General features: G+C 33.9%; 2 protein-coding genes across 3 annotated transcripts in view; one reads left to right on the top strand and one right to left on the bottom strand.

Moving 5' to 3' along the window:
- The window catches only part of LOC129744827 (SHC-transforming protein 1-like), a 46,428-nt gene extending 23,581 nt beyond the window's left edge, over window positions 1–22,847 (bottom strand). The window contains exons 1-2 of the mRNA XM_055737550.1: window positions 22,692–22,847; window positions 1,462–2,159 (exon numbers count right to left, since the gene is read on the bottom strand). Coding sequence (XP_055593525.1) covers window positions 1,462–1,590 — 129 coding nt within the window. The 5' untranslated portion in view covers window positions 1,591–2,159; window positions 22,692–22,847. The remainder of the gene's footprint in view (window positions 1–1,461; window positions 2,160–22,691) is intronic.
- On the top strand, window positions 2,500–8,558 carry LOC129744828 (ficolin-2-like). Of its 2 annotated transcripts, none has more exons than XM_055737552.1 (4): window positions 2,500–2,578; window positions 7,364–7,465; window positions 7,544–8,092; window positions 8,196–8,555. In XM_055737552.1, the coding sequence occupies exons 2-4, from the start codon at window positions 7,440–7,442 to the stop codon at window positions 8,320–8,322; spliced, it is 702 nt and encodes a 233-aa protein (XP_055593527.1). In that variant the 5' UTR covers window positions 2,500–2,578; window positions 7,364–7,439; the 3' UTR covers window positions 8,323–8,555. The 2 variants fall into 2 exon arrangements, with proteins under 2 accessions (XP_055593527.1, XP_055593526.1); XM_055737551.1 differs by lacking the exon at window positions 2,500–2,578 and adding an exon at window positions 7,169–7,300 and having other exon boundaries at window positions 8,196–8,558.
- Window positions 22,848–23,910: the final 1,063 nt, after the last annotated feature.

Below are 23,910 nucleotides of genomic sequence, written 5' to 3'. Positions count from 1 at the left end.
TTTTTACATAAGACATATATTCCACCGTAGAAAACTTTAAGCCAAAGTTAACGTAGGAAGAGTTAAAAACAAAACACTTGCGATATCATGCTTCGTTCCTCAGGCCAATTCAAACGAAATACACAATAACAACAACATTAAAAATCAATATTTTTTTAGTAAGAGGTGTAACTCTGCTTGAAACCGTCTCGCGCTGCCGAATTGTTTGCTTTTTGCATAAAATAATTTAAAAAAATATGTATATCGAACACTGAATCATTTGGCGTCGCAATTTAAAACTGGTATAGTCGAACCAGATAAGAGAGAAACCTCTATAAGTGAGAAAAACAACAAAATCCCAAGCTTTTTAAAGCACAAAACCTCTTCAAGTGAAAGTGCAAAACCTCTGAAAGCTGGAGTTGTTTTCTTGGATATACCAAGGAAATTAGAGATAATACAAGTCTTGTATTGAAGTTTTAGTAGCAAAAGGATATTGGTTTACCAAAGAACAAACAACCATCCTTGTTTCTTAAAAATCAGTGAATTTTTATCAAATACACATTGAATAGTTGCATTTCAAGATCTAGTAAATGCATTTTTAGTTTGCTGATCCTCTATAAAAGAGAACCTGTTTAAGTAAGAAACCTCTTTAAGCGAGAAAAAAAAAGTTTAGTCCTTTGGACTCTCACTTACTGACGTTCGACTGTAGTTAGTTTTGTTGATAATAGTTTCATTATTAAATTTATAACATTTGAATTATCCTTATAAATGTAGCACACTTGCAGAGAGCGAAAAAATTAATTAAAAAGCGATTCAAACTGTTTACGAATGAACGAAAACAAGCGTTTATGAGATAAATCTATATCGAAACGGTCAAAAACTACTCTTAAATTAGAATAAATTTAGATATAGAATATTTTAGAAATTCTGTGAAAAAAATTCAAACATGACCATTTTCCCGGTGAGGTGCAGAAATTCCCGGTTTTTTCCCGGTTTCCCGGTGACTCGATGAAATTCCAAAGTTTTTCCCGGTATTCCCGGTTTTCCCGGTTCGCTAGCAACCCTGTAAATGTCTCCTAGATAAAGAAATTGTCCTAAACTATCGTCGAAAACGCCTGTCTCAGATGAAGGTCCTAGTCAAATTGGCAGCTTAACGCCACTTTAAACTGTCCTCGTTCTTCAATAATCCCAACCCTAGGTGCTTAACGAATCAGTCTAAGTAGGTAGGTACCTAAACGGAATAGAATGGCGGCATAGAAACTAAAAGTGCATAAGCATAATAGCGGCGGACCCGTCTTTCCTCCTTTCTTTTTATTTCGTTTGCGTAATCATAAATGCAAATGCGCCCCGGCTAACTAGGTAGTGCCCAAATTGTGTATCCAACACTAAACATACATAGGGAAAAAGGAGAAAGAGAACACAACGAACGAAAGAGCCGGCTCGACTCGGCTTGGCCAGCAGGCCTAATTAAAAAACGCTTACCCGCACATCGAACGTGACACCTTCGTTCATGATGACATGGTCCGGATGTAGCCAGTCCGGTGTCGGTTTGCAGCTGAAGCCCTTATCCAGGCCGCCGCCACCGCCGGAAGCTTCACCGTTGCGTGGCATTATTCCGGTTCCCGTGCCCTTCCGCAGCTCTTCGTCGATGGTTTCTACAGCGCGTATGATTTGATGAAGGTTGAATATTGCACAGTCGTCCAGTCTTCCGGCAAGTTATGGTCCGGGGGACGAACCACCACCGTAGATCATCCGCGCCTTCCCACCAAGTAATGGGGCGGTTCTGTGGTGGCGCCTGTTGCTTGCTTGCTGCTACTAACTCTAGCTGGTGGTAGGACTAGTAACGTTCTGTCGTCGTTGTCTTAATAGATTCTATTGACTATGGTCGGGGTGCTTTCCCGGAGGAGCCCTAGGAGGAGGCTTCTGATCAGGGAGGGGAGGAAAGATTCTTCACGTTTCCCCACTTCTGTTGATGCTGCTGAACTTTTTCTATCACTCTACTACTTTGCACACTAAAAAAAGAGCACTCCACAATCGTCCAAGAACGGCGCTGCTGCATTTGACACACATCTCACATTTCTTTTTCTACTGCTATCATACATATGGATGATACCGTGCGCGATTCTCGATGTCTGGCTGGATACTTTTGTGTATTGGGTGTGTTTCCACTCACATTGCTCCTGCAAAAGAAAAATATGAAAAGAAAAGTTTAAAAAAAATTGTTGCATTTGACCGGGGCACTAAACAACCAAGCTGTAGGCTGAGTCATTCGTCGTCGTCGTCGTTGTTTATCGGGAATTGACAAATCATGGAATCGCGCGTCCTCCGTCTCGAGGAGATACAATTGAAAGAGTTTTTTTCTGTACTCCACGCTTTGCGATCGGTCCTCTGCGCTTAACTGCTTTAGACTTCGCTTAATCGAGAAGCAATTTTCGCCGACAGTATAGACACTCAATGTCTTACGAGTTCCAGGCTTTGTGGATATTCGAAGTGGTCTGGATGGCAAAAAATCGAATCAATCTTCTATCAAAACAAACAGCTCAGTAGTTATGCGTGTGATAAGATAAGGTTAACATTGGATAAAATTTGTACATATCCAGTAAGTATGTCACAGCACCAGGCCTATGCGGAGCATGGGGGCTGGGGGAGTTTTCTTAATTCAAATTCGACCAAAAATAATACAATACCAATAATACACAATAAGTAAGGAAACGGATTTCTAACCCCGTTTTCTTAATTGTGATTACCACAAAAATTAAAAAAAAATTTAACGGATAAAGTAACTCAAAACAAATCCCAATGAAAGTTTCAAATCAATGCTATTTTCGATGAGTCGTTGATATTTTTTTTTTTCAAAATCATGTTTCAAGTTCTGAACTAGAAATTTGCTTAAAATCATTTTTTGCAGTCTAGTTTTCAAAATTCAAATTTGTATTCCCTAAACACAAATTCAATAGAAAATCTGAGTTATAAAATAAATGTCAGATTAGGTCAAAATTTAACAATGATTAACTTTTTGGAAAATGATTTCCATTTTTCTTTCATTTTCAACTGAAAGATTGATTGAAAAATTCCGCTATAGTATTTTGAATTTGAAAAAAACTCGCGATTTAAAATGTGAATTTCTGATTAGAAAAAAATCCATTTCGAACTAAGGAGAGTTTATTCATTAGTTGATAATTTAATTTAACTTGTTAAAAAAGAAGAGTATATTAAATTTTATTTCAAGAGTGCCAGTGATCAGTCATTGATAAAACATTTTAATAGAATAAAATTCTTCCAGTTGTCAAAATAAAAGGCTTAAAGGTTCATTTAGAATTTCAGAATATAGTTCGTTATACTGACAAAGTACATGTTGGGAAATGGGTGAGTTTGTGAATGATCAATAAGAAACTGATAAAAAACGGAATACATACCAAGTTTTGTTGTTAATATTGAAAGCACAAAGCAAAAAGAAATTATGTTATCATTGCGCATTAGCTTAGCTTGATTGAAACTAGTTGAAAACGTGTTTAACCAATCACAAATGTTACTAAACCTTACTCTTTTGATTGAAAAATTACAAACGCTCAAATCCACCTTTATTCATTGAATCCGAAATGCTTCATCACCATTTTCATTCGTATAAATTAACCAACGCAAGTTTTAGTTATTTTAAAATATTTTCAATTTGGAAAATATCATTATAAAAAAATAAAAACATTTCGATATTCCACGATCTCAGGCGTGGCTCAGTAGAACGAGTTTCACATCACCAATGGTTGCTACTTCGTGATTGACCGAGGCCATCAGTTTTGTTCAGCGGTCAAATGAATGGAACCTGGGATTGGCAACACATTCATGATGCTCAAACCTGATGATCTCTCTTTTAACATCAATAACGGCGCCGGCCACGTCCTAGTAGTCAATGGATAGATTGGAAAAGGTAGGAAAGGATGTGGTCAAAACTATTGTCACTACACTACTGAAACCTAAAAATATCTGCCTTTATTTTGAAGCATTTAAAAAGAAATTTATTTCTCAGCTAAAATCAGTACATTTATGGATTAGCTAAACTAGTTGAAAACGTGTTTAACCAATCAAAAATGTTACTAAACCTTACTCTTTTGATTGAAAAATTACAAACGCTTAAAAAATTGTATTAAATTGATTGATTTGGTTATTTTTGAATTGGTCGACTAATTAATAATAAAAAGATCAAGTCGGTATCGATTTTTGATTACGGCGAATGCGCCAAGACCTTGTTTTGAGAAAAACGCATTTCAAGTTTCAGAAAATAAAATCAATGTCCTATTTAGCTGCGTACAATCATTTTCCTAAATAAGTCGCTAAAATGCTTTCAAATTGATTTAATTTCATCACCCGATCGAGCTTTAACGTACTAATTACTTCAAAAAATTAATAAATATAACTGTGGGCCCTTTTACCACAGACTAGTGCTCTCATTTTGTTGATTCGCCAAATTGGAGCGCCCTTTTGAATTGCAGAATGACTGTTCGCCTTTTGGATCACTCATTAAAGAAGCAATATTCAAGCAAATTTCGGCTTGAAAGCGGGTCCAAATGATCACATTAAAACATTAGCACATTCAACGATCTTATAAATACTGATTTTTACATCTCCTCGTCCTGGAAAACAAATTTAAAAAACTTCAATGCCTTTTTGCTATCTCGAAATAACTATTGGCCCTTTTGTTCGCGACGAAATTTTGAGGGGAAATGTACGAATGAACTGTGGGATTACACACTCATAAAAAAAGCTATTCGCCTTATTTAAAAAAAATTAATTTAACTTCACTAAAATAAGAAAAATTAAAAGAAGATCATATTTTCGGATGTAAAATAAAGAGTTTAACGCATTTATGTGATAATCTTGATTTGTTTACAGTTGGCGCATTCGCCGTATTCAAAAAACGATACCGAAGTAATTTCAACAATTTTAGCAACAAAAAAAGTTGATAAATAGAGTTTATTTGTAAAATTGTTTGCATAGACGGTTGCTTAGATCGTAAAATAATAATATAATAAAATGCAGACTATAAATATAAAGAATTATATAATTTCTCAAATGATGTTTAATGATTCTAGACTAAATTTCTTATGTATCTTAATACGTTTTTTTTATTTGTTCAGTCTTATGAAAAAAGTCTCATCCATTGATGGAAAAAATCATCAATAAACTTGTTGAAAACACATTACTTGAACGTGGGACTGGAGGGATACATAAAGTTTATTTTAAAAATTAGTTCCTATAGAACTTTCATCTCGACTAGCATAAAAGTTTCTAAAACTTGGATTTTGAAATGTTTCCGAAATTCCGAACGAAATATTTCCTGCCTGCAAATATTTACGGTGCCAAAACCTTTAAAACATCATTTGAGAATTATTAATCATAACAAATAATGCATAAATTTGCAAAGTACTTAGCTTTTGAACGTCCTTGGAATAACGGAGAAGCTGGACTTCAGTCTTTTTGAGTTGGTCCGGGAGGCGTAGCACCAGACCCCTGTACCGCAGCTTCTAAAAAACTTATTACTCCGATTCGAATGTCGAAAATCCACTTTCTTTCTATTAAACACTACGAACATTGGACCACTATTAAGCTTTGTAAACGTTAAAACCGGATTTTGGCTTAAATATCCTGTTTTTTATAAATTTTTTGAAACAAGGAATCAAAGAAAAAAAACGCGACCGCTCCCGGGCACGGCTTACTGAGACCTCTTTCGCTTGAAAAAAGCATACAGGAAGAATAGTAAAAAAACTGATAACAAAAGTAACCCATTCGGGCTAAAGTTCATTTATGTTAATAGTTATGTTAAATGTTTTGTTTGAAATCATTTCATTTGGAAATAGGTCCTAAAAGTGTTCAGTTCTTTTAAGCTATTAAAAATAAATGCGGGAAGGCTTCATTTGGAGTTCAAATCAGATTTATTTTGAACTCTTGTAAACTCTGTACATTCAGATTTTAGTTTAAATATTTGTTTTTGAAGTATCTACAATTAAAATAATTTTAAACAACAAACCAATAAAATATATTTCAATTCTATTTTCTTGAAATATTTCAATTTTTAAACTATGCGGCAATATTTATTAAATGATTCATACTGTGAAAACTCTGTACCTACACAGTAGCGTTCTACTGAACAGATTGTTCTCAAAAACAATTTAAAAACTTGTCAATTTCTTGGACGGTAGTCATTGAGATTTTTTTTGACGGCTTGCAGGTTTAAAAAATATGGAGCCATTTATTTCTGAAGTACTGTCTATACCTACATATGAATTGTGTTTAGATCTTCTCGTTTTGTTGAAATTTGTAGACAGAAACTACTTTTTACGTCCTTGTTTAATGTTTCAGTTTTGATGAACATCAGTTGAAATTTCCTACTTTTTCCTGTTTTAAGTTGAACCCTTTCTCTTACAATTGAAGAGCAGTAGGGGCTTCAGGTCAGTAAATTAACATTTTATATAAAAACTTTCTTGAAATTAGATGAACATTTATCTGAAATTGCTGTGGTTTTGCAGAGTTTTTCATATGAAGAAATTATCAAATCCGATAAATCGTTTTTCCAAAACTTTGCTCTCTTTGAACATCAATAACGGCGCCGGCCACTTCCTAGTAGTCAAAAGATAGGTAGTAAAAAGAGAACGGAATGAATTTGTTCTTAAGGACTGAGGTTACTTCTGCATCCTTGAACAGATAAAATTGTTAATATTAGTTTGGGAACGCAGACCTCCACCAACAATGTTCAGGAAATTGCTGCTTTTCGATCGAATAACTAAAACGTCTAAACATAATATTTCTATCCTTTCAAAACCTATCTGAACCGGAGAAATCATCATCAGCTAACGATTTGCTGTTTCGGAATAACCAAATTTGATAAGATCTTCTTAGAGCGGTGGACAAAAATCATCAACAATAGCAACTTAACGATCCAAACTGCTTGCGGTTGAATGAAGTCGAATATGATGTAAACATATAATTGCCTTTTTTCGACCTAATAAGGGGCTGAGGACGTTTTCGTGTGAACTTTGAACCGCATGAAAAAATAGTGCCAGCTAAAATGGGAACCACGTGGCCGGATACGGACATACTTGAGTGGACTGATAAGAGTTTTTGCACAAACTGCAACACGAACTTCTAGATATAAAAAGCATGATGACACCCCAAAAATTTACAGTCATCAGTTCAAAATGTTGATCAAACAACTCAATCTGAGGTTTTGTCTCGTTGCACTTGTTTTGTGTGGCCTTGTGCCCAAATCATCGAGCGTCTTCGGATACGAGCTTTTTGAGTCCTCGTCGCTGGATACCATAAAATTGTAGTAAGATCCGTGTCATTTTCTCTATGTTTTATTTATATTTTGATTGATTTCCAAACGTTTTAGCTTACAGAATATATCTCAAAGCTTGTCAGAACACCATCAGACGTATCGGACAGATATTGAGGAACTTCGGCGAAATATGAAATCTACGGAAGACTTGGGAAAGTATGTTGTGCAGTGATTTTATAAAGAGGAAAAAATAGGTTCTTATGAGTTATGTCTTTTTTCTTCTTCAACCGATAGTGATATCAAACAATTGCTGCAAAACACCGCATTTCCACAAACGTGCTCGGATATCCCTAAGATGCAAACCGGTGTATACCGGCTGAAGCCACAAGCCGAATACCAATCATTCGAAGCCTTATGCGATTTTGATTATCCACGTGGTGGATGGACAGTGATCCAAAACCGATTCAACGGTTCCGTGGACTTCTACCGAGGCTGGAAGGACTACGAAGAAGGTTTCGGAGATCTGCGAGGTGAATTTTGGCTAGGATTGGAGAAGATCCACCAGCTCACCTATTCCAAGCCGCATGAGTTGCACGTGCTATTGAATGACTTTGAGGGTAAATTCGTGGTGGCCAAATACGACTATTTCCGCGTGGCCGATAAGGCAGAACATTACACACTGAAGAATCTCGGACTGTACAGTGGCAAAGCAGGGGATGGGCTCTCTGAGCATCTCCATAAAAAGTTCAGCACCTTCGATGTGGACAACGATTCGTGGGAGCGAAATTGTGCAATCGAAAAAACTGGCGCTTGGTGGTACGGAGATTTTGGGTGTCATACAAGGTGCGCAGTGATTTTAATCCGAGATACCAAAAACCGTTCATGTCATTTTGAATTAACATTGGAATGTTCCACTCAATTTTACAATCTGATCACTTTTTTTCAGCAACCTCAATGGGAGATATCTTGGACAGGGTGTGAAGGCCAACGATACAGGAATGAGCTGGGACAAATTTCGTGGCCCTAATGTTTCGTTGAAAAGCTCAAGAATGATGATTCGCGTGAGAGTTTAAACCACAACTAATGAAAAAATCAGGAAAAATATTTAAAAATTCTAATCCATTCATACCATTTTTTTTTAAAATTAGGAAATCTATTTAAACAAACGCAAATAAATAAAAGAATCTTATTGATTTAAAGAGTTAAGTTATTATTGCGCATTAACACTAGAAAGACCGCACCAGTCAAAATGATCTTTAAAATGGTCTCTTTTAATAAGCGAAATAAATTTCACCATGGACTGGTAAAATTCACAACCCTATAACAGAACTCAAACAAGATATATTTCGTCGCTTTCTTTTAGTTTTATTCGCAATCTTCATTCAAAACAATGCTCCCAGTAGATTTGATATTGATACATGCCCTTCGAGTAATTTGAGTAATTTTAGATTATAAATATCTTATATACTAAACCAGTATGAGTAAAATAGTTATGAATTTTGTATTCATTATTCATATTTCAAGACATAAGTTATGAAACTGAATAATTTAATGGATATTTAAACATAGGTGCACGGAATGGCTGCAAATTTGCCGTAGTAAATTATATAGAGTGAAATAGTTCTCAACTTGCTTTAGAATACAAAATATTTTTGTGTGAGATGTTGGGATACGAGAATATTTAAATCAGTTTAAATGTCATTCGATATACACGGAAATTAACAGTACCAAAAAAAAACTTATAAGAATGGTTTTTGAAATGCTGAAGGAAAGTTTTGTTTGTATACTTTGTGGTAAAAGATTGTGACCAGGGGTTCTCGTTCAGTCCTAAATCTTATTTGCTTACAAATTCATATCTTTCTCATCTAAAATCGTATTGCAGATCTGTAGAGTTCATTTGAAAGCTTAGGAATTGTTGTGTTTTTCATAAATTCATTCAAAAATTATATTTTAAATCGAAAACCATAAAAAATTCAGAATCATAAGTGTGAATTAAAAAAAAAAAACAATTATCTTAAGGTAAATTTTTTATGGTTATCACTTTAAAATATAATTTTTGTATGAATTTATGAAAAAACAACAATTCCTAATCTTCCAAATGAACCCTTCAGATCTGCAATACGGTGTTAGATAAGAAAGATATGAATGAGATAAATTTGCATGTTTTTAAAAGAATGATCCGAAACTTTTGGACGATAACTTAAGACTCTATGGTTATTTAAACCTCTCCTTGATCCCAATCAAAAAATAGGAATAAGTAGGGGCCACCGCAGTTTTTTTTAAATGCCGTGAGTTAATCAGTCGAAAGGCACCGAATTTGGTATGGGATTGTATTTTGATACGAGTAATTTTTCTATAATTATTTATGACCCTTCTCTACATCCTTGAGTGAGATAGGAAGAGGAGACGGGAGTCTCATACATCAGGGTGGCCACAACTTTTTCATTTTTTTCCCGAACAAAAATTCATGTTTTTCCAGACTTTTATTGACCATTTTTGTCGGCATAAAGCAAAACTTTCAACTTATTTCATTGATTTGGTTGTTTCATAACACTAAAATAATTGATCGCTTAGACCAGTGATCGGCAACCTTTTGAGTCGGAAGAGCCAAAAACTTAAAATTAGCAAAATGTGAGAATTTGAAAGAGCCACGTTAAAGATTTATTGTTTTTTTTAACAAAAAAAATATGTTCCCTTTTTATTTTTTTTTTCTTTAATCGTCCCTGTATGTTTGAACTTATTTCGAATTTTTGTACGACTTTTCATGATCGAACTTTTTAAGCAATATAATTTTGAAAAAATGCTGAGAATAAAATAGTGGACAATAAGCTTCACATAAGCACAGAAATTTCACGCAGAACGATAGATTAATTCCCTAAGGAAAATGCCAATCAGCATTGAATCGTAGGATCAATTAAAACATCGTTTCAAGAAAATAAAGACTGATATGCCGAAAAACAATAACATTAAATCATCTAATAACTTTACTATTAGAGTTTTCTTCTAACTCTTGTATATTTCTTTTAAGTTTGTTTCTGATATGGATTCTCTTCTGGATCGTCAGTTCTTCTAACATGGCTTGATTTTATTTCAATTTTAATGCGTTGGCAAATATTGAGTCAAGAAAGCTTAAATGAATTTGCATGATTATAAATAAAGTGAAAAATTTGCACATGTTTACATAAACAGAACATTTATAAATTCTTCGACAAAGGAAAGTTTTTTAAATAACAAAGTAAAAGGAAATAAATGTTCTTGAAATTATCAAGCTTTTTTATGACATTCCCCAGACTTAGCTAATCCTTTCCAAAATCCAAAAGTATGAGGTTAAATTCAACTAAAACTTATGTAGCCGTAAATTTTAATCTTCAAAAATTATGCTCCTGACAACTGGTAGAATTTTTAAAATTCATGACATCAAGCGAGAGTGTCTTCAGAATTTTATGCATTTTCAAAATTTCTCCTTTTATGTCTCATGTGATTCTTCAGTATTGTGCGTCTGATTGAATGAAAAATTAAATTTAATACATTCAATATTCATCAATGTTTGCTTAAGCTTAATTACTGGAGAAAAGTCAGTGGTTTGGCCAGTTTAAATCTGTAATAATGTGATTTTGTAGCCTTCATAGAAAAATTCGTTTAAAATTATAATGAAACATTACATTTTAACTGGCAAAATCAATTCAAGAATATTTTTAAAAACTTCGAAACAAAAATTTATAAAAATAAATCAACGATGAATAACTCTTAATCAAAAATGGAAAAAATATGTCTGTTAGGTAATTAAACTTCGTTCAAAATTTGTATGATTTTGGTTGATATTGGCTGCAGGAATCACACTTGAAATTGTAAATGTGTTCAAAGATTCAAAGGTTATTTAGTCATTGATTACAAGTATTTAGCCTGTGATTATGTTTTCAAAAATATTTTTAAAATTAAAAATTTCATTAATTCTCAATACGATTCGAGTTTGAAAACTTTAAATTGTTATTCTCAATTCATAGTTTTGGATTTTTGTATGCGAAATTCATGGATCTATTCACTTTTCAACCCGTTATTTATTGAGCAAGCTTTTCAGATTTTTTTTGTACGTATCCAGGTCTGGCCAATCCGGGCATTGGGTTTCTAAATTACCATAAAAAAGGCAAGAACAAAGCTGAAAATTAAACACATGAAAAATTATTTTTACCAAGGCACATCAGCGGCGTTACAATTAAAAAAAAAATGAATGCAAATTTATTTCACTAAAACAAGTTGAAAATTTGGAATGTCGTAGAAATTGTGAATAATCCTGGAAAAACAGACCTTTATCCTCTATATCACGGAGGGGACCGAGCAATTCCCAATTTTTTCTTTGAAAATCTGAGCAAGCCCGGTTAAAACCGGGCAATCTGGAATGCTAATGAGGTATCTATATTCAGATACATTTAAATTATCGTTTTCAATCCAACCAATGTGCTTGTTTGATAACAAAACAGAGGCTGTCTAACCTACTTTTTTGTAAATGATTAACTTGTTCGATTAATTCAAAAATATACACAGGTGTGGGAAATAAATATTTTGATATTAATTTTTGTTGTTTTTAAACAATAATTATTTTTGCATTTAAGGATAAAGATAAATACAATCTTGATTTCTATGCTGATGCTTCAAAAACAGTGAAAAGCGAAAAATTAAGCTTAGCTTAGCTTAGCTTAGCTTAGCTTAGTTGACTACTCATATCCACCTTAAATCATTGAACTTGAAGTGCTTAGATATGATCATTCCTTAAAACTTCAGATAACATATTACATTTTGTTCAACTTACGCACTTCAAATTCCATGATCGCTGGCGTGGCTAAACAGAACAAGTTCTGCCTCGCCAATGGTTGCTACTCCGTGATTGATCGAGGCCATCAGCTTTGTGCAAGGGCCAAAAGAATGATGCTTGGGACTAGCAGTTCATTCACAATGCACAAAACTCATGCTCTCCCTTTGAAAATGATCAATAACGGCGCCGGCCACGTCCTAGTAGTCAATGAGGGAAACAGGAAGGAATGTTAGTATGATACTTTTTAGGTTTAATCAACAACCTCTTATCTCTATATAATCCAAAAACTAGTTTTGAAAAATTCAGAAACAAAGGTAAATCAATATCGCCTACTATAGAAACCGTCTATACGTCTGCGAATCTATATTCAAATATCAAAGGAAAGGGTTGTGTTAGTAGGGGAAAGGTTATAGATCAGGATCCATTTTGGTGAATGGTGCGATCGAGTTTTCCTACACCTCCTATGCTCCTAGATTTTTCTTAAGGAAACTCCTATTTCTAACTTTGAGGCAGTTATAAAAAGCTTAAAAGTGAAGTAAAAAATGGTTTTAAATTTTCTCTAAACTAACTTTTTTCCCTTATTCTTGTTCCTGGTACACTAATGTACTTTCAAAAACGACCCTTTAGAATGAATCAAACTATCAAACTGCGAAGAGTATTTAAAAGGAGATATTTATAATATTGAAGTTTTATTCATGGATGAAGTGATTTTCCTTTTTAGTTATAATTTGTTCTGGAGGTTATGATATCTCAACAAGATCGTTTTTGAAAGCTCATCAGAGCAATTCAACTCTTTGCCTCAGTTTGATTCCGCGATTGCATAAAATTTATAAAAGGTTTCTATATCTTAAAAATTCTTCAAAAACTTTTGTTCATAGGAGGCCATGTTCAATGAAAACTTCCAAGCATGGAATCACATTTCCCAGCTTTTAAATTTCAGCGACGGAGCGAAAAAAACGCGTTCGTTGACAGCTAGTAATGGCCTCCTCCCCCATTAAATATTGATCTCAAATACAATGGATTAACATTAACTTTGAGAGCACTGAACTTCAATTAATTTTTTGAAAAGTAGAGAAGCGTGCTTAAATTACGTAATGCTCTCAGGGAGAGAAGTTAGGTGGTGTATTAATGAATATTTTGATTATTTTAAATAAAATTCACCAAAGAGTAGATATTTAAAATTGATCTTTGTACTAATTTTAAAAAGTTCATTAGCAATACTGTTTGCTCAAAACATTTAATTATTGATTGTAACGAACTGTTTTTTTTTCAACTGCATTACCCGAAAAATCAATTTATGAACGCATCGTAACATGCTATTTTGGTTGAACTTGAATGGCACCTATGCTATCCACTACATCAAGTTTTCAAAGCATAATTAAATGTTTATTTCATCAATAGAATTTCGTGATGTAATCGATAGTTTAATATAGTCGATTTAGATTGAGAAAATAACATGACAACATGAATATACAACCGAATGCTCATAAACAATTGGTTTTGAGAGTAGGATTTGAGTATCGTTATTCGAAGCTGGCATGGCCCTTACTCTATCTTTTCGGCAATAATGAATTGATTATTCGCTTATTTGTTGAAAAGTCTTTGCATTAATCAAAAGATATTTTCATGTAAGGCGCTTAGGATAAAAAAGGTGATTGTTTCGAAAAAACGTACTTCAATGTCTTCGAGGTGCTAGACCTTTCATTTTTCAACCGGAAAAGTGTAAAAAAAATCATAACAAAAAATGTACAATATGTAAAGACATGAGAAATGTTAGATATTAAAAATCTAACTCATCGATTACTCAAACTTCAATCAAAATTTACGATTCTTGCACCCTCATTCCTCTTATACTGAGGGTATCAATGTTTCATATTGTTTGTGAAATTAGTTGCAAATAAATACAATTGAATTAAAAATTGTCATTCTTTAACCTCTTTCGAACATTTGAAAGAGGATAGAAACATTCACATAACGTAACATATTCACCCCCTCCTGTTCGACTTCCTGCGACAGGAAAACGCCTACAGGTATGCTAGAAATACCGTTACGAGAAAAAAAAGCCTTTCGAGCAGTATAACGTTCACCCGTAGAACTTTTTCATGCACCATCACTTATGTGCAACACCATTAAATTGAAACATTTCATGACATTAAATAAAAAAGGCGAGACAACGGTTTTAGCCCTAACTGCCAATAATCTTTAAAATTAATTAATTTTTTTTCAAAGTTATTTGAAAAAATCAAAAGAGTGAGAATAATGAGAACAGAATACTTATCTGAAATTTTAACTGGACATTCTCGTCTACAATTCACCGCTCGTCTGGTTGAAAAAAAATCTGGATTGGTCCGTAGGGCGTAGTGCTACCCCCAGCAATTCTCTCGCTCCGAACACTTTTTTTTAATGCTAAAACACTTTATTTCACTTACACTTGACTTTCAGTAACTAATACCTTAACAACATTTAACTTCTTTAAGAAAAAAACAGTTAAAAAACCTATTTTTCGAATAATTTTTTATCAATTTCACAAATCGGGACAAATTTTCACGAGACAAAAGAAAAAACGCGTCCGTCACCGGCAAGTCAACGCCTGCTCCCCTGAAAAGCGAAAAATTAAGCTTCATAAAATACTGCTTTGCTATTTAGACCTTTCCGCTTGTACGTACAGTGGATGTAATTTTAAAATTTTCATCTGGACCTAAGAAATTCCGTGAGCCCGGTTACAAAACGCAATTATCACTTTTTGCACGATTTGATAAATAGTTTGTTCAAAAATATATATAACTAGCTGACCCGGTGTGCTTTGCTACACCTTTTAAAAACAAATGAAATTATTCAAAATTTTATTGTTTTATTGGTGTTATTTTGAATCAAATAATAACATAATTCAAAAGCAACCGCTATGAAATGAGAGCTGCAGCTGGAGTTTCGAATTGCAATACAAAGATGACTTAAACTAATTTTCTATTAGTTCTGATAATTTAAATCTGTTTCTCTTAGCATTGCCCTGAAAAAGGAGGGTCTCAAATTAATCTTACGCTAAAATATGGTTGTTTTTGCTTGATATGTTCTGGATTTATGCTAAAAACTGATAAGAGAGCCCCTCCCCCCTGTCCTTCTCATCATCCTCTGCTGAATGAAGGTCGTGGTCTTTAATAATCATACCCATTTTTCAAAACACCTCCCCTTCTCTCTCCACTTTAAAGCGTAAGGGTCTATAACAATCGTAGAAACATATCTCATAACCAAGTACCTTTCCATGCCATATTTGTTTCCATTTATTGGCTTTGTGAGCATAAATTGAGAACTTATGCTAACAAAATTGTGTTGGGCTAACCTCCCTCATCCTATGTACCTACTCACTTTAAGGAGGATGGTGTGTCAGATAATCATTGAATCATACCAAAATGATTTTTCATGTTAAGTTTTGTTCATTTCTTGGATTTTGTAAAAAAAAGTTAAATGCAAGCTTTCCTCTTCCCTTTCCTTGTTTCACATAGAAAAATTTCTCGTATTAAAATATCATCCCATGCCAAATTTGGATTAATTTGCCTAGTAAATTCTTGAGTTATGCATAAACTTGAAATGAAGTACCATCCCCCTTCCGTTCTCCCCATTGACTGGAGGGAGGAGAACTTTATATTCATAGTAGTATTTTTCGTACTCAAATACTTAATGAAACCAAATTTGGTTTCATTTGCTCGATTAATTCTAGAGTTATGCTAAAAAATTGTATGGAATCCCCCCTTTCCTCTTTTATATCTTTCCGCTGAAAAAAGGTGGGGCTTTCATTTATAATAGAAACATTTCTCGTATCCAAATAACCTCACATGCCAAATATACTGAAAATTGTAAGGGAGACCTCTACTCCCCCTTTTCATCCACCTCTTTGAAGGAGTGAGGGATACCAAATATTCATAGAAGAATTTCTCGTACCCAAATATCGTTCCATGCCAAATTTGGCTCCATTTGCTGTTGTAGCTGGAAAAAGGAAGGGGTCTTAAATAATCATAAGAATATGTCACGTTCCCAAATACCCGCCTATGCCAAATTTCGTTCCATTTGCTTAATTAGTTATTGAGCTATGTAAAAACTATAAAAGAGGCCCCCTCCCCCCTTTATATCTCCCTACTGGAAAGAGGGAGGGGTCCCAGATAATCATAGTAATATTTGTCGCATCCAAATACCCTCCCATGCCAAATTTGGTTCCATTTGCTTTATTAGTTTTTGAGTTATGTATAAAAATATGAAAGAGGGCCCCTCCCCCTTACTACTGGAAAGAGGGAGGGGTCTCAAATAATTATTGAAATATTTTTCGTATCAAAATACCTATCCATGCCAAATTTGGTTCCAATATCTTGATTAGTTTTCGAGTTATATGAAAAATTCTATGGTAGCCCCCCTCCCCCCTTCCTATCACCCCTCTGAGAGGAGGGAGGGGTACCTTATATTCATAGAAATATTCCCCGTCCCAAATACCACCCCATGCCAAATTTGATACCATTTGCTTGATTGGTTCTCGAGTTATGCAAAAAATTGACTATTGTTTGAGAGGCCCCTCCCCCCCTTCCTGTTAGGGGGAGGGGTCTCAAACCATAATAGGAACCTTCCCCTGCCTCCAATACCCCCATCTGCCAAGTTTCACGCAAATCGGTTCAGTAGTTTCTGAGTCTATAGGGAACAGACAGACAGACAGACAGACAGACAGACAGACAGACAGAAATTCATTTTTATATATATAGATACTAACAAAGTGAGCTAAAGGGCCGCAGCTTTGCATCCAAAGAGTCGCATGAGGCTCGCGAGCCACAGATTGCCGACCTATGACTTAGACGAATTCGATTCTATCTTAAGGTTTTCATCGCATTTATATAAACGATAGAAAAAACATCCTACATAAAATCGTTAAGGGGTTTTAAATCATGTTTACAAATTTTGTTGATATGTTACATATATCAATTGTGTTACTACAGCTCACAAAATCCACGTCTCCAGAATTTAAAATTGCTCTTAGGGCGTTCAATCATGTTACTCCTTTGTAAATTCAGTAAAAATGTTATTACCCCATATTAATCTGGGTAATAATTAACAAATATAAAAACAAAAAAGGATGATCTTTGATCATGATACCTCTAGTTGACCCTACCATTTTCCGAAGAGCTTGTCTTCTGTTTAAGCTTAGTTTTAAAAATATATTCTTAGAATTCAGTACAGATTTTTGCCAAAAAATCCTATTACATTTTTGAATAGTTATTATAATTGTATTTCATGCAATTCAATGCTAAAAATTTTAACTTTTATACACTGAAAACATTATCTATAATTATCTACTTCATCACAAATTTTCAGTCATTTGGCATAGTCATTGACATGTGGTTATTTGTAAGATGCACTTATTGTAGGTCAATTAATGGATTTCCAAAGGATATTCCAAATTTTCATAGAATTGTGTATGCCACTAGTTACAAAACACATAATTTTTAACTGAGGAATTTGAGTTTCGAAATGAATATAGAAGAAATTGCAAAAGGAATTTCAAATTTTGATTTCTAAATTTATTATAATAAAATCAAAAGTATAGTAAAATCTATAAAAATAAGAAACATTAATTTTCGATTTTCCAAACGTAGTATAATTAAATTTAGCAGTTTAAATTGATTGATATTTGAAATAAACTACCTATAATATTTAAAATATCTGGACATCAGGACTTATGGATTTTGAGTTCAAGGCAAGATTTTGAAGTTGCAAATTTTGAAGAAATTTTAAAAGGAAACAATGTAATTTTTTGTAGTAGTCATAAAAAGTTAAAAAAAAACATTTCTAAGTCTGCTACTACATACGACTTCATATTTGATTTCGAACTTTTTTTAAAAATATTTTTAGCATGATTAAGTACTGTCAAACATTGCAAACTATATTTATAATTTAAAAAAACTAATTTCATAGATTATTTTAAGTTTTAAACAATTTAAACTATTGAAAAATAAATCTATGTTTTGGCAATAAAAATATTTCCATCGAAAGAAAATTCTCAACGTTTACAAAAAACTGGAAAATTATACACTTTGGATATCCCTTCTGACCATTTTAATATAATGCTGAACCATTTTGGTGATGAATTTTCTGAAATGGCTGATGTTACATGGCTTAAAGATGCGTTTGCACTTACCCCGGTAGTGTCGTTTGCACTTGCCCCACAGTGTGGGTTAACAAGAGCGAATATTATTTTCACAACTTTCGGGGTGTACTGAAAATTTATCATAAATTTTCTGCTTTCACTTGAATATCGGTCTCAAACACTCACCTTTTAACGAAAATTCGGATTTGAATGCCCTTTTTTGTAGCCAAAATATGCAAAACAAAAACACACTGTTCGTGTCTAGTACGTACTTGAATTCGTGTGTGATCAAATAGTGCCGTGTTTTTAGTGAAAAATTTAAAGAAAGTTTAGTTTATCTATGTCAGATTGTTTGTTTGGGTCTAAACAACAATTTCTAGAAGAAGAAATATTTTTTACTTTTTTGGTAACAGAGAAAAGTTGAACGTTTGCACTTGCCCCGAGTTTGCACTTGCCCCGGTGTACCTTACCCCGGAAAAAGCATTGATTTGAAGATTTGGTTCTGATTAATTTTAAGTCGGGTCAATATTTGCGTGATGGTCATAGGGAAATGGTTTTAGAAATCTTATTTATTGTAGATTTTTGGTATTGTTACAATTTCTAGCGAAATTCGAAAACAATGTTTTCAATATGATAATAATAATTATTATTTTTTCGCATTTATGTGCTGATCATAAGTAGGAAGATGGTTTGGGTAATCCATTTAGACTTCAATCAAATTGAGAATCAAAATACCGCTAATTCAATCTCAAAAGTTAGGATACCGAGTATGAAATGGATAAGATATTCAGAACTTTAATTTTTAATTGACAGATCTTTGAGCTTTAATCTTGTGTTGAATTTCGCACTGCCAAGTCAAAACGCAACAGTCAAATTATAAAAATATGTGTTATATAAATGTTATTAATTTTTTGCTAAATTCTCTATAGTTTTTTTTTTAAATTCATTAATCATTTTTTAAAAGTGTTAAATTTATGTTTCTACATTTCAAAATTTCAAGCATGCAAAAATGCAGAAATTATGTAGTTATAGCTTAGCTTAGCTTAGCTTGGTTGTCTACTCACATCCACCTTAAACTATGAAATTCGAAATGCTTCATATTAAGTTTTTATTTTGTTAATCAAAACAAATCATATTTTTGTACGGCATTCAACAACTTTACTATTAAAATCACATTTATGCATTTTTTTTTTTGTAGCGGCCCACCACACTCCCCCACACCAAGAGGCTCAATTGAGCCCCCTGGTAATGGACGCTACTGTTCTCAGCACGTCTGGCAGCAAAACAAAGAAATTTCAACGCGAACAAAATTTTAATCATGCTGAGAACACAAAAGTTTATTATTTACTGCGAGGAAATGTATGCTATAATTAAACAATATTACGATAAGGATCTCAATGGAAGAAAATTTCCTTTAAAGAGATCCATTTCTTTTTTTTTAATAATGTTAATGCATTTCGAACTCCATAGTCGCAGGCGTGGCTCAGTAGAACAAGTTGCCAACATTGCCAATGGTTGCTACTCCGTGATTGACCGAGGCCATCAATTTTGTACAAAGGTCAAAAGAATGGTACTTGGGATTAGTAGCTAATTCTCATTGAACAAAACTGATGCTCTCTCTTTGATCGTCAATAAAGGCGCCGGCCACGTCCTAGTAGTCAATAGATAGTTGGGAAAAATAGAGAAAGGAATGAAAGGTATAACTTTGCGCTTTAGGACCGAGGTCACCTCTGCATCCTAGCAAATAATTTTGTTAAGAAGAGTGGGCAAAAGGATATGATCTGGAGACACTTTTGACTGTGTTGTGATCTTAAAAAATAAACCAAATATTCTCCTGTACTCCTATTGTTTGTGTAAAACGCCAACTATAAACTAATTTAGCTATAAACCACTTCTAACATATTAACTAAGAAAAGATTGGATTTAAACGCATCGTTTGAATATTAGAATTCATCCCTATTATTTGCAACATTTTGAAGCACTTTAAAGAAAAATGAAATTTTCGACATTTTTTGTACAAAAATCGTATAATTTTCATGTAACTTTAAAACAAGAGAAAATGGTTGTATTCAATAACAACCCAGTTTATTTACTTGAACTATCTACCAGTTGAATTAAAATTTAGATACTCCAAGATAAGAGAGATAAATAGGATACCATCATACCTCTCCTTTTACAGTTTTAAGATGCGATTTAAACAATTCGAAGCTTTCCTGAAACACCATTCGAAGATTATCTATGAAAAAAATCCTAGCGAAACCTGATTACAAACAACACCAAAATTGTGATTATCGTTCATTTGAGAATAATAAAACAAACATTCGAGGTTGCTACCGTATGACACATTTGAAGTAATCCACAAAAATTACAAAAGATTTCTAGTGTTTGAACCTACATTGAACCTAGAAAATAAACTATCATTTGTTATAGGCAAAACCTTACATTGAAAGCGAAGCGATAATTAAAATAAATAACAGCTATCGTGTTTTAAAGCGGCCTCATGTTTATGACATGTACTCAAACGTTTACAAATCTTACGTTAAATATTTTCCAATAAAAAAAACTCATATCAGCAGGTATTTAAATTTTTGATCACGAACGGAAATCTAAATTTTTAAAAAAGATATTTTACTAAAATGGATTTACACTGCAAAACTAACTAAAGTATAAATAGAAAGTATAAATAGAGTAAAATAGAGGAACGGGCTCACCAAAATGCCAATCCTATAGGATCTATAGATGTAAAGGAGTCCGCGGTTCGGCAAAACAGCTACTTCAATTTGGAGGGGGGAGATTGTTTGCTCTCCGGGAGATCCGTTTACGTTACTTGATTTGTTAGTTCAGTCAATTTTCCGGGATTTGAATTTTCTTTAATTTTTCGATGACAGAAAAAACCTGTCCCCCTCACTCAATGCAGAAATTATGTAGTTATATAGTAAAAAGTAAATTAAAACGGCAAATCTTTAAAGAGTGGAGTTCTTCTGAATTTGAAGAATCTGAACCAAGTAAAATGCTACTTGCTCGGAATCAGGATTTAAACATCTAATTCAGAAAAATGCATGAATGAAAATTTCGAATCAATCATCAGGATTCGAATTGCGATCAGAATCCAAAATTTGAGTCTATAGTCAGAGTTTGAAAATATAAGTGAAAATAAGATTTCTACTTACCTAAAACTACAGGATCAAAGGTTGGAATCAGAGCCATGCAGAAATGGTTTGGATCAGAGTTTAGGATCGATATTCAGAATACAAATTCATAATGGGGTTCACATTGATATTAGAATCAAGATTCATAAGTCAAGAATATTTAATCCTAAGTCGATATTAGTTATTAAAATTTAACAGAAGACAAATTTTGGGTTTAAGTGCCCTTAACGTATGAATAGTTTTTAGGATGGAATTTGAATGAGATTTAGCAATGCTTGTAGTGTAAAACTATTTATCGATATGTGCCTATCATGAATTTTTGAAAAAACTCTGAAGATAAGCAGGCATTTAAGAGGATGACAAAAAGAGACTAATAATATGGGTTTGTTCCTACAACTGTTTCCAGCAATTATTTTACTCCATGAGGACTATCTTGATCCTGAATAGATAATTCAGCTGTAGATATCCAATTGTATCCTCGATGATATCTTGTTCAACTAAGTATACGAAATATTTATTTCTTCTCCAAATAAGCAGGTAATCCACATTTTGGCACATCCAAATTCTGCAACTAATCCATGTAACCAGCAAGCTAGCAAGCAGTACTTAGCCAGTAGGGTACCACACCAAAATCGATTCGGCAAAGCAAAGCACAACACAACACAACACTTGACATGAATTCACTGGTGCTGCTGAGACGGGTGTGGACAACAGGGCAAACTGGCCAGAGAGGAAGTGATACGATGACCCGCGGGGGAGCGACGATCCCCGAAAAAACATTCATGCATGCAGGGGGTTTCCCCGAGGTCGATATTCTCTTCGCATCGCACACTTCCCGGAAATCGGAAATGACACATGTTGAAAATATTTTTCAACGCTTAACACCACCCATCATTATATGAGCATCGCAGGCATCATTTTGCAAATTCCTCAATCGCTGCTGAACATACTGCTGTTAAGCCATCATCAGCATTCGAAAACATGCCTTAGCTGGTGTGTTGCAAAAAGATATTGGAACAAAAAAAAACACACCAGAGCCATAAAGAATATAGGTGTGACGATTTAGGGTATCACATATCTGGGGGCGAAAATTGCTCGATTAAAGACTGCTGGATGTTTCTTAAGCAGCGATTTGCAGATTTTTCGGTAAAAGGCTTGGCAGTCTGAGCTATTGCGCTTCGCTATGTATTATTCTTCGATCCTTCACTGGATCCATATCTGGTCACTATCCGCACCAAGTGGAAGTAAGAAAAAATCACCATCCGCAATCCTTAGCGAACCTCAACGAAACGGGACTGTCGCGAAATTCTCGGTCAAACCCGAACGACTTTTATCACTATCGAACCTTTGCACAACACTTACAGTAATTTAGAATTTGATGTTTCGCTTAAAACAGGAAAAATAAATCCAGTTCATGTATTCGATTAAAACTCTAATGAACTTTCGCGGTGGCGCTGTGTGGAAGAATGTCGAAAACAAACTTTTTTTTGAAAAGTTTTCTCCTTCCTTTTCGTTCTATATCGCTCAAACACCAACAACAAGCACCATAATATGAATACAAACAACGAACATCAGTGTTTGGTGAAGGTTGGTGCACCTCCTATCGACACAAGACCCGCATCAAAACATGTTATGGTTGTGGCAAGGATTATTTTATTCGTACTCAACACCAGCGAAAACTTTCCCCAAAGTAACAAGTAAATTAAAAAATATAATAAGTTCAAACGTATGCACCCTACTTTAGGAGGGTGTTTAAAAATTAAAATAACAAAAATATAATTAAGCGGGTACATAAAATGTGCAGTCACCCTCTTCGCGGATATTCTTATGTGGCAGCGTGTGTGTGAGTGTTGTTTTGACACTTGCTCGTTCGTTGGATTGGATGCATGAATGGTGCGTCAGTGTTCGTGTGATCTGCCGATTTGGTAAAATGACATTTTGATGCGGGCTCGATTATAGCATGCTAGGCTAAAAGGAGCATAAATTATAGCATGCTAAACTTTAAGTGCACGAAGGAAAAATAATGTTTTTTTGGAAACAAATTTAAATTTTTTCTATGATGTACTTAAGAATGGGGCGTTAAATATTGAACAAATAAAAAAAAATTGACATAAAAAATGAAATTATTTCAGAATAATCTAAAAATACTGGAAAATTAAAGGTTTTATAATTAAAAAAAAATCGAAATATTCATGAGAAACGCATCAGACTGAAGTTATCCAACTTAAGGCGTTGCCTACGCATGGGCGTTTAAATTATCAACTTTTAATAAAATTTTAACCCACATTTTTGAGTCTACATTCAGGATTTTTCAATGCTGTTGATGACGGGATAGATATCCAGTGGTAGGGATTGATCGGAACTGTCCCGTGGATAAAATTTTGCGATGAAAATAATCGAAATTGTCATCAATTACCGAACATCCAATTTCGAACACAGAAAGACCTAAGCTCTAGAACAGGAATGCAGGCGAAGAATAAACTTCCAGGTGCTGCTTTTACATTACATAAGTTAGCACGCCTACCCTATTCTTTAAATATATTTGATGAAGATACGAACGCGACTTATGCTGTGCGCAATA

The sequence above is a fragment of the Uranotaenia lowii genome, chromosome 2 (genome assembly GCF_029784155.1).
Source record: "Uranotaenia lowii strain MFRU-FL chromosome 2, ASM2978415v1, whole genome shotgun sequence".
Taxonomy (NCBI): Eukaryota; Metazoa; Arthropoda; class Insecta; order Diptera; family Culicidae; genus Uranotaenia; species Uranotaenia lowii.
The sequence above is the reverse complement of the archived record's forward strand: the minus strand, read 5'-3'. Positions and strand labels throughout refer to the sequence as shown.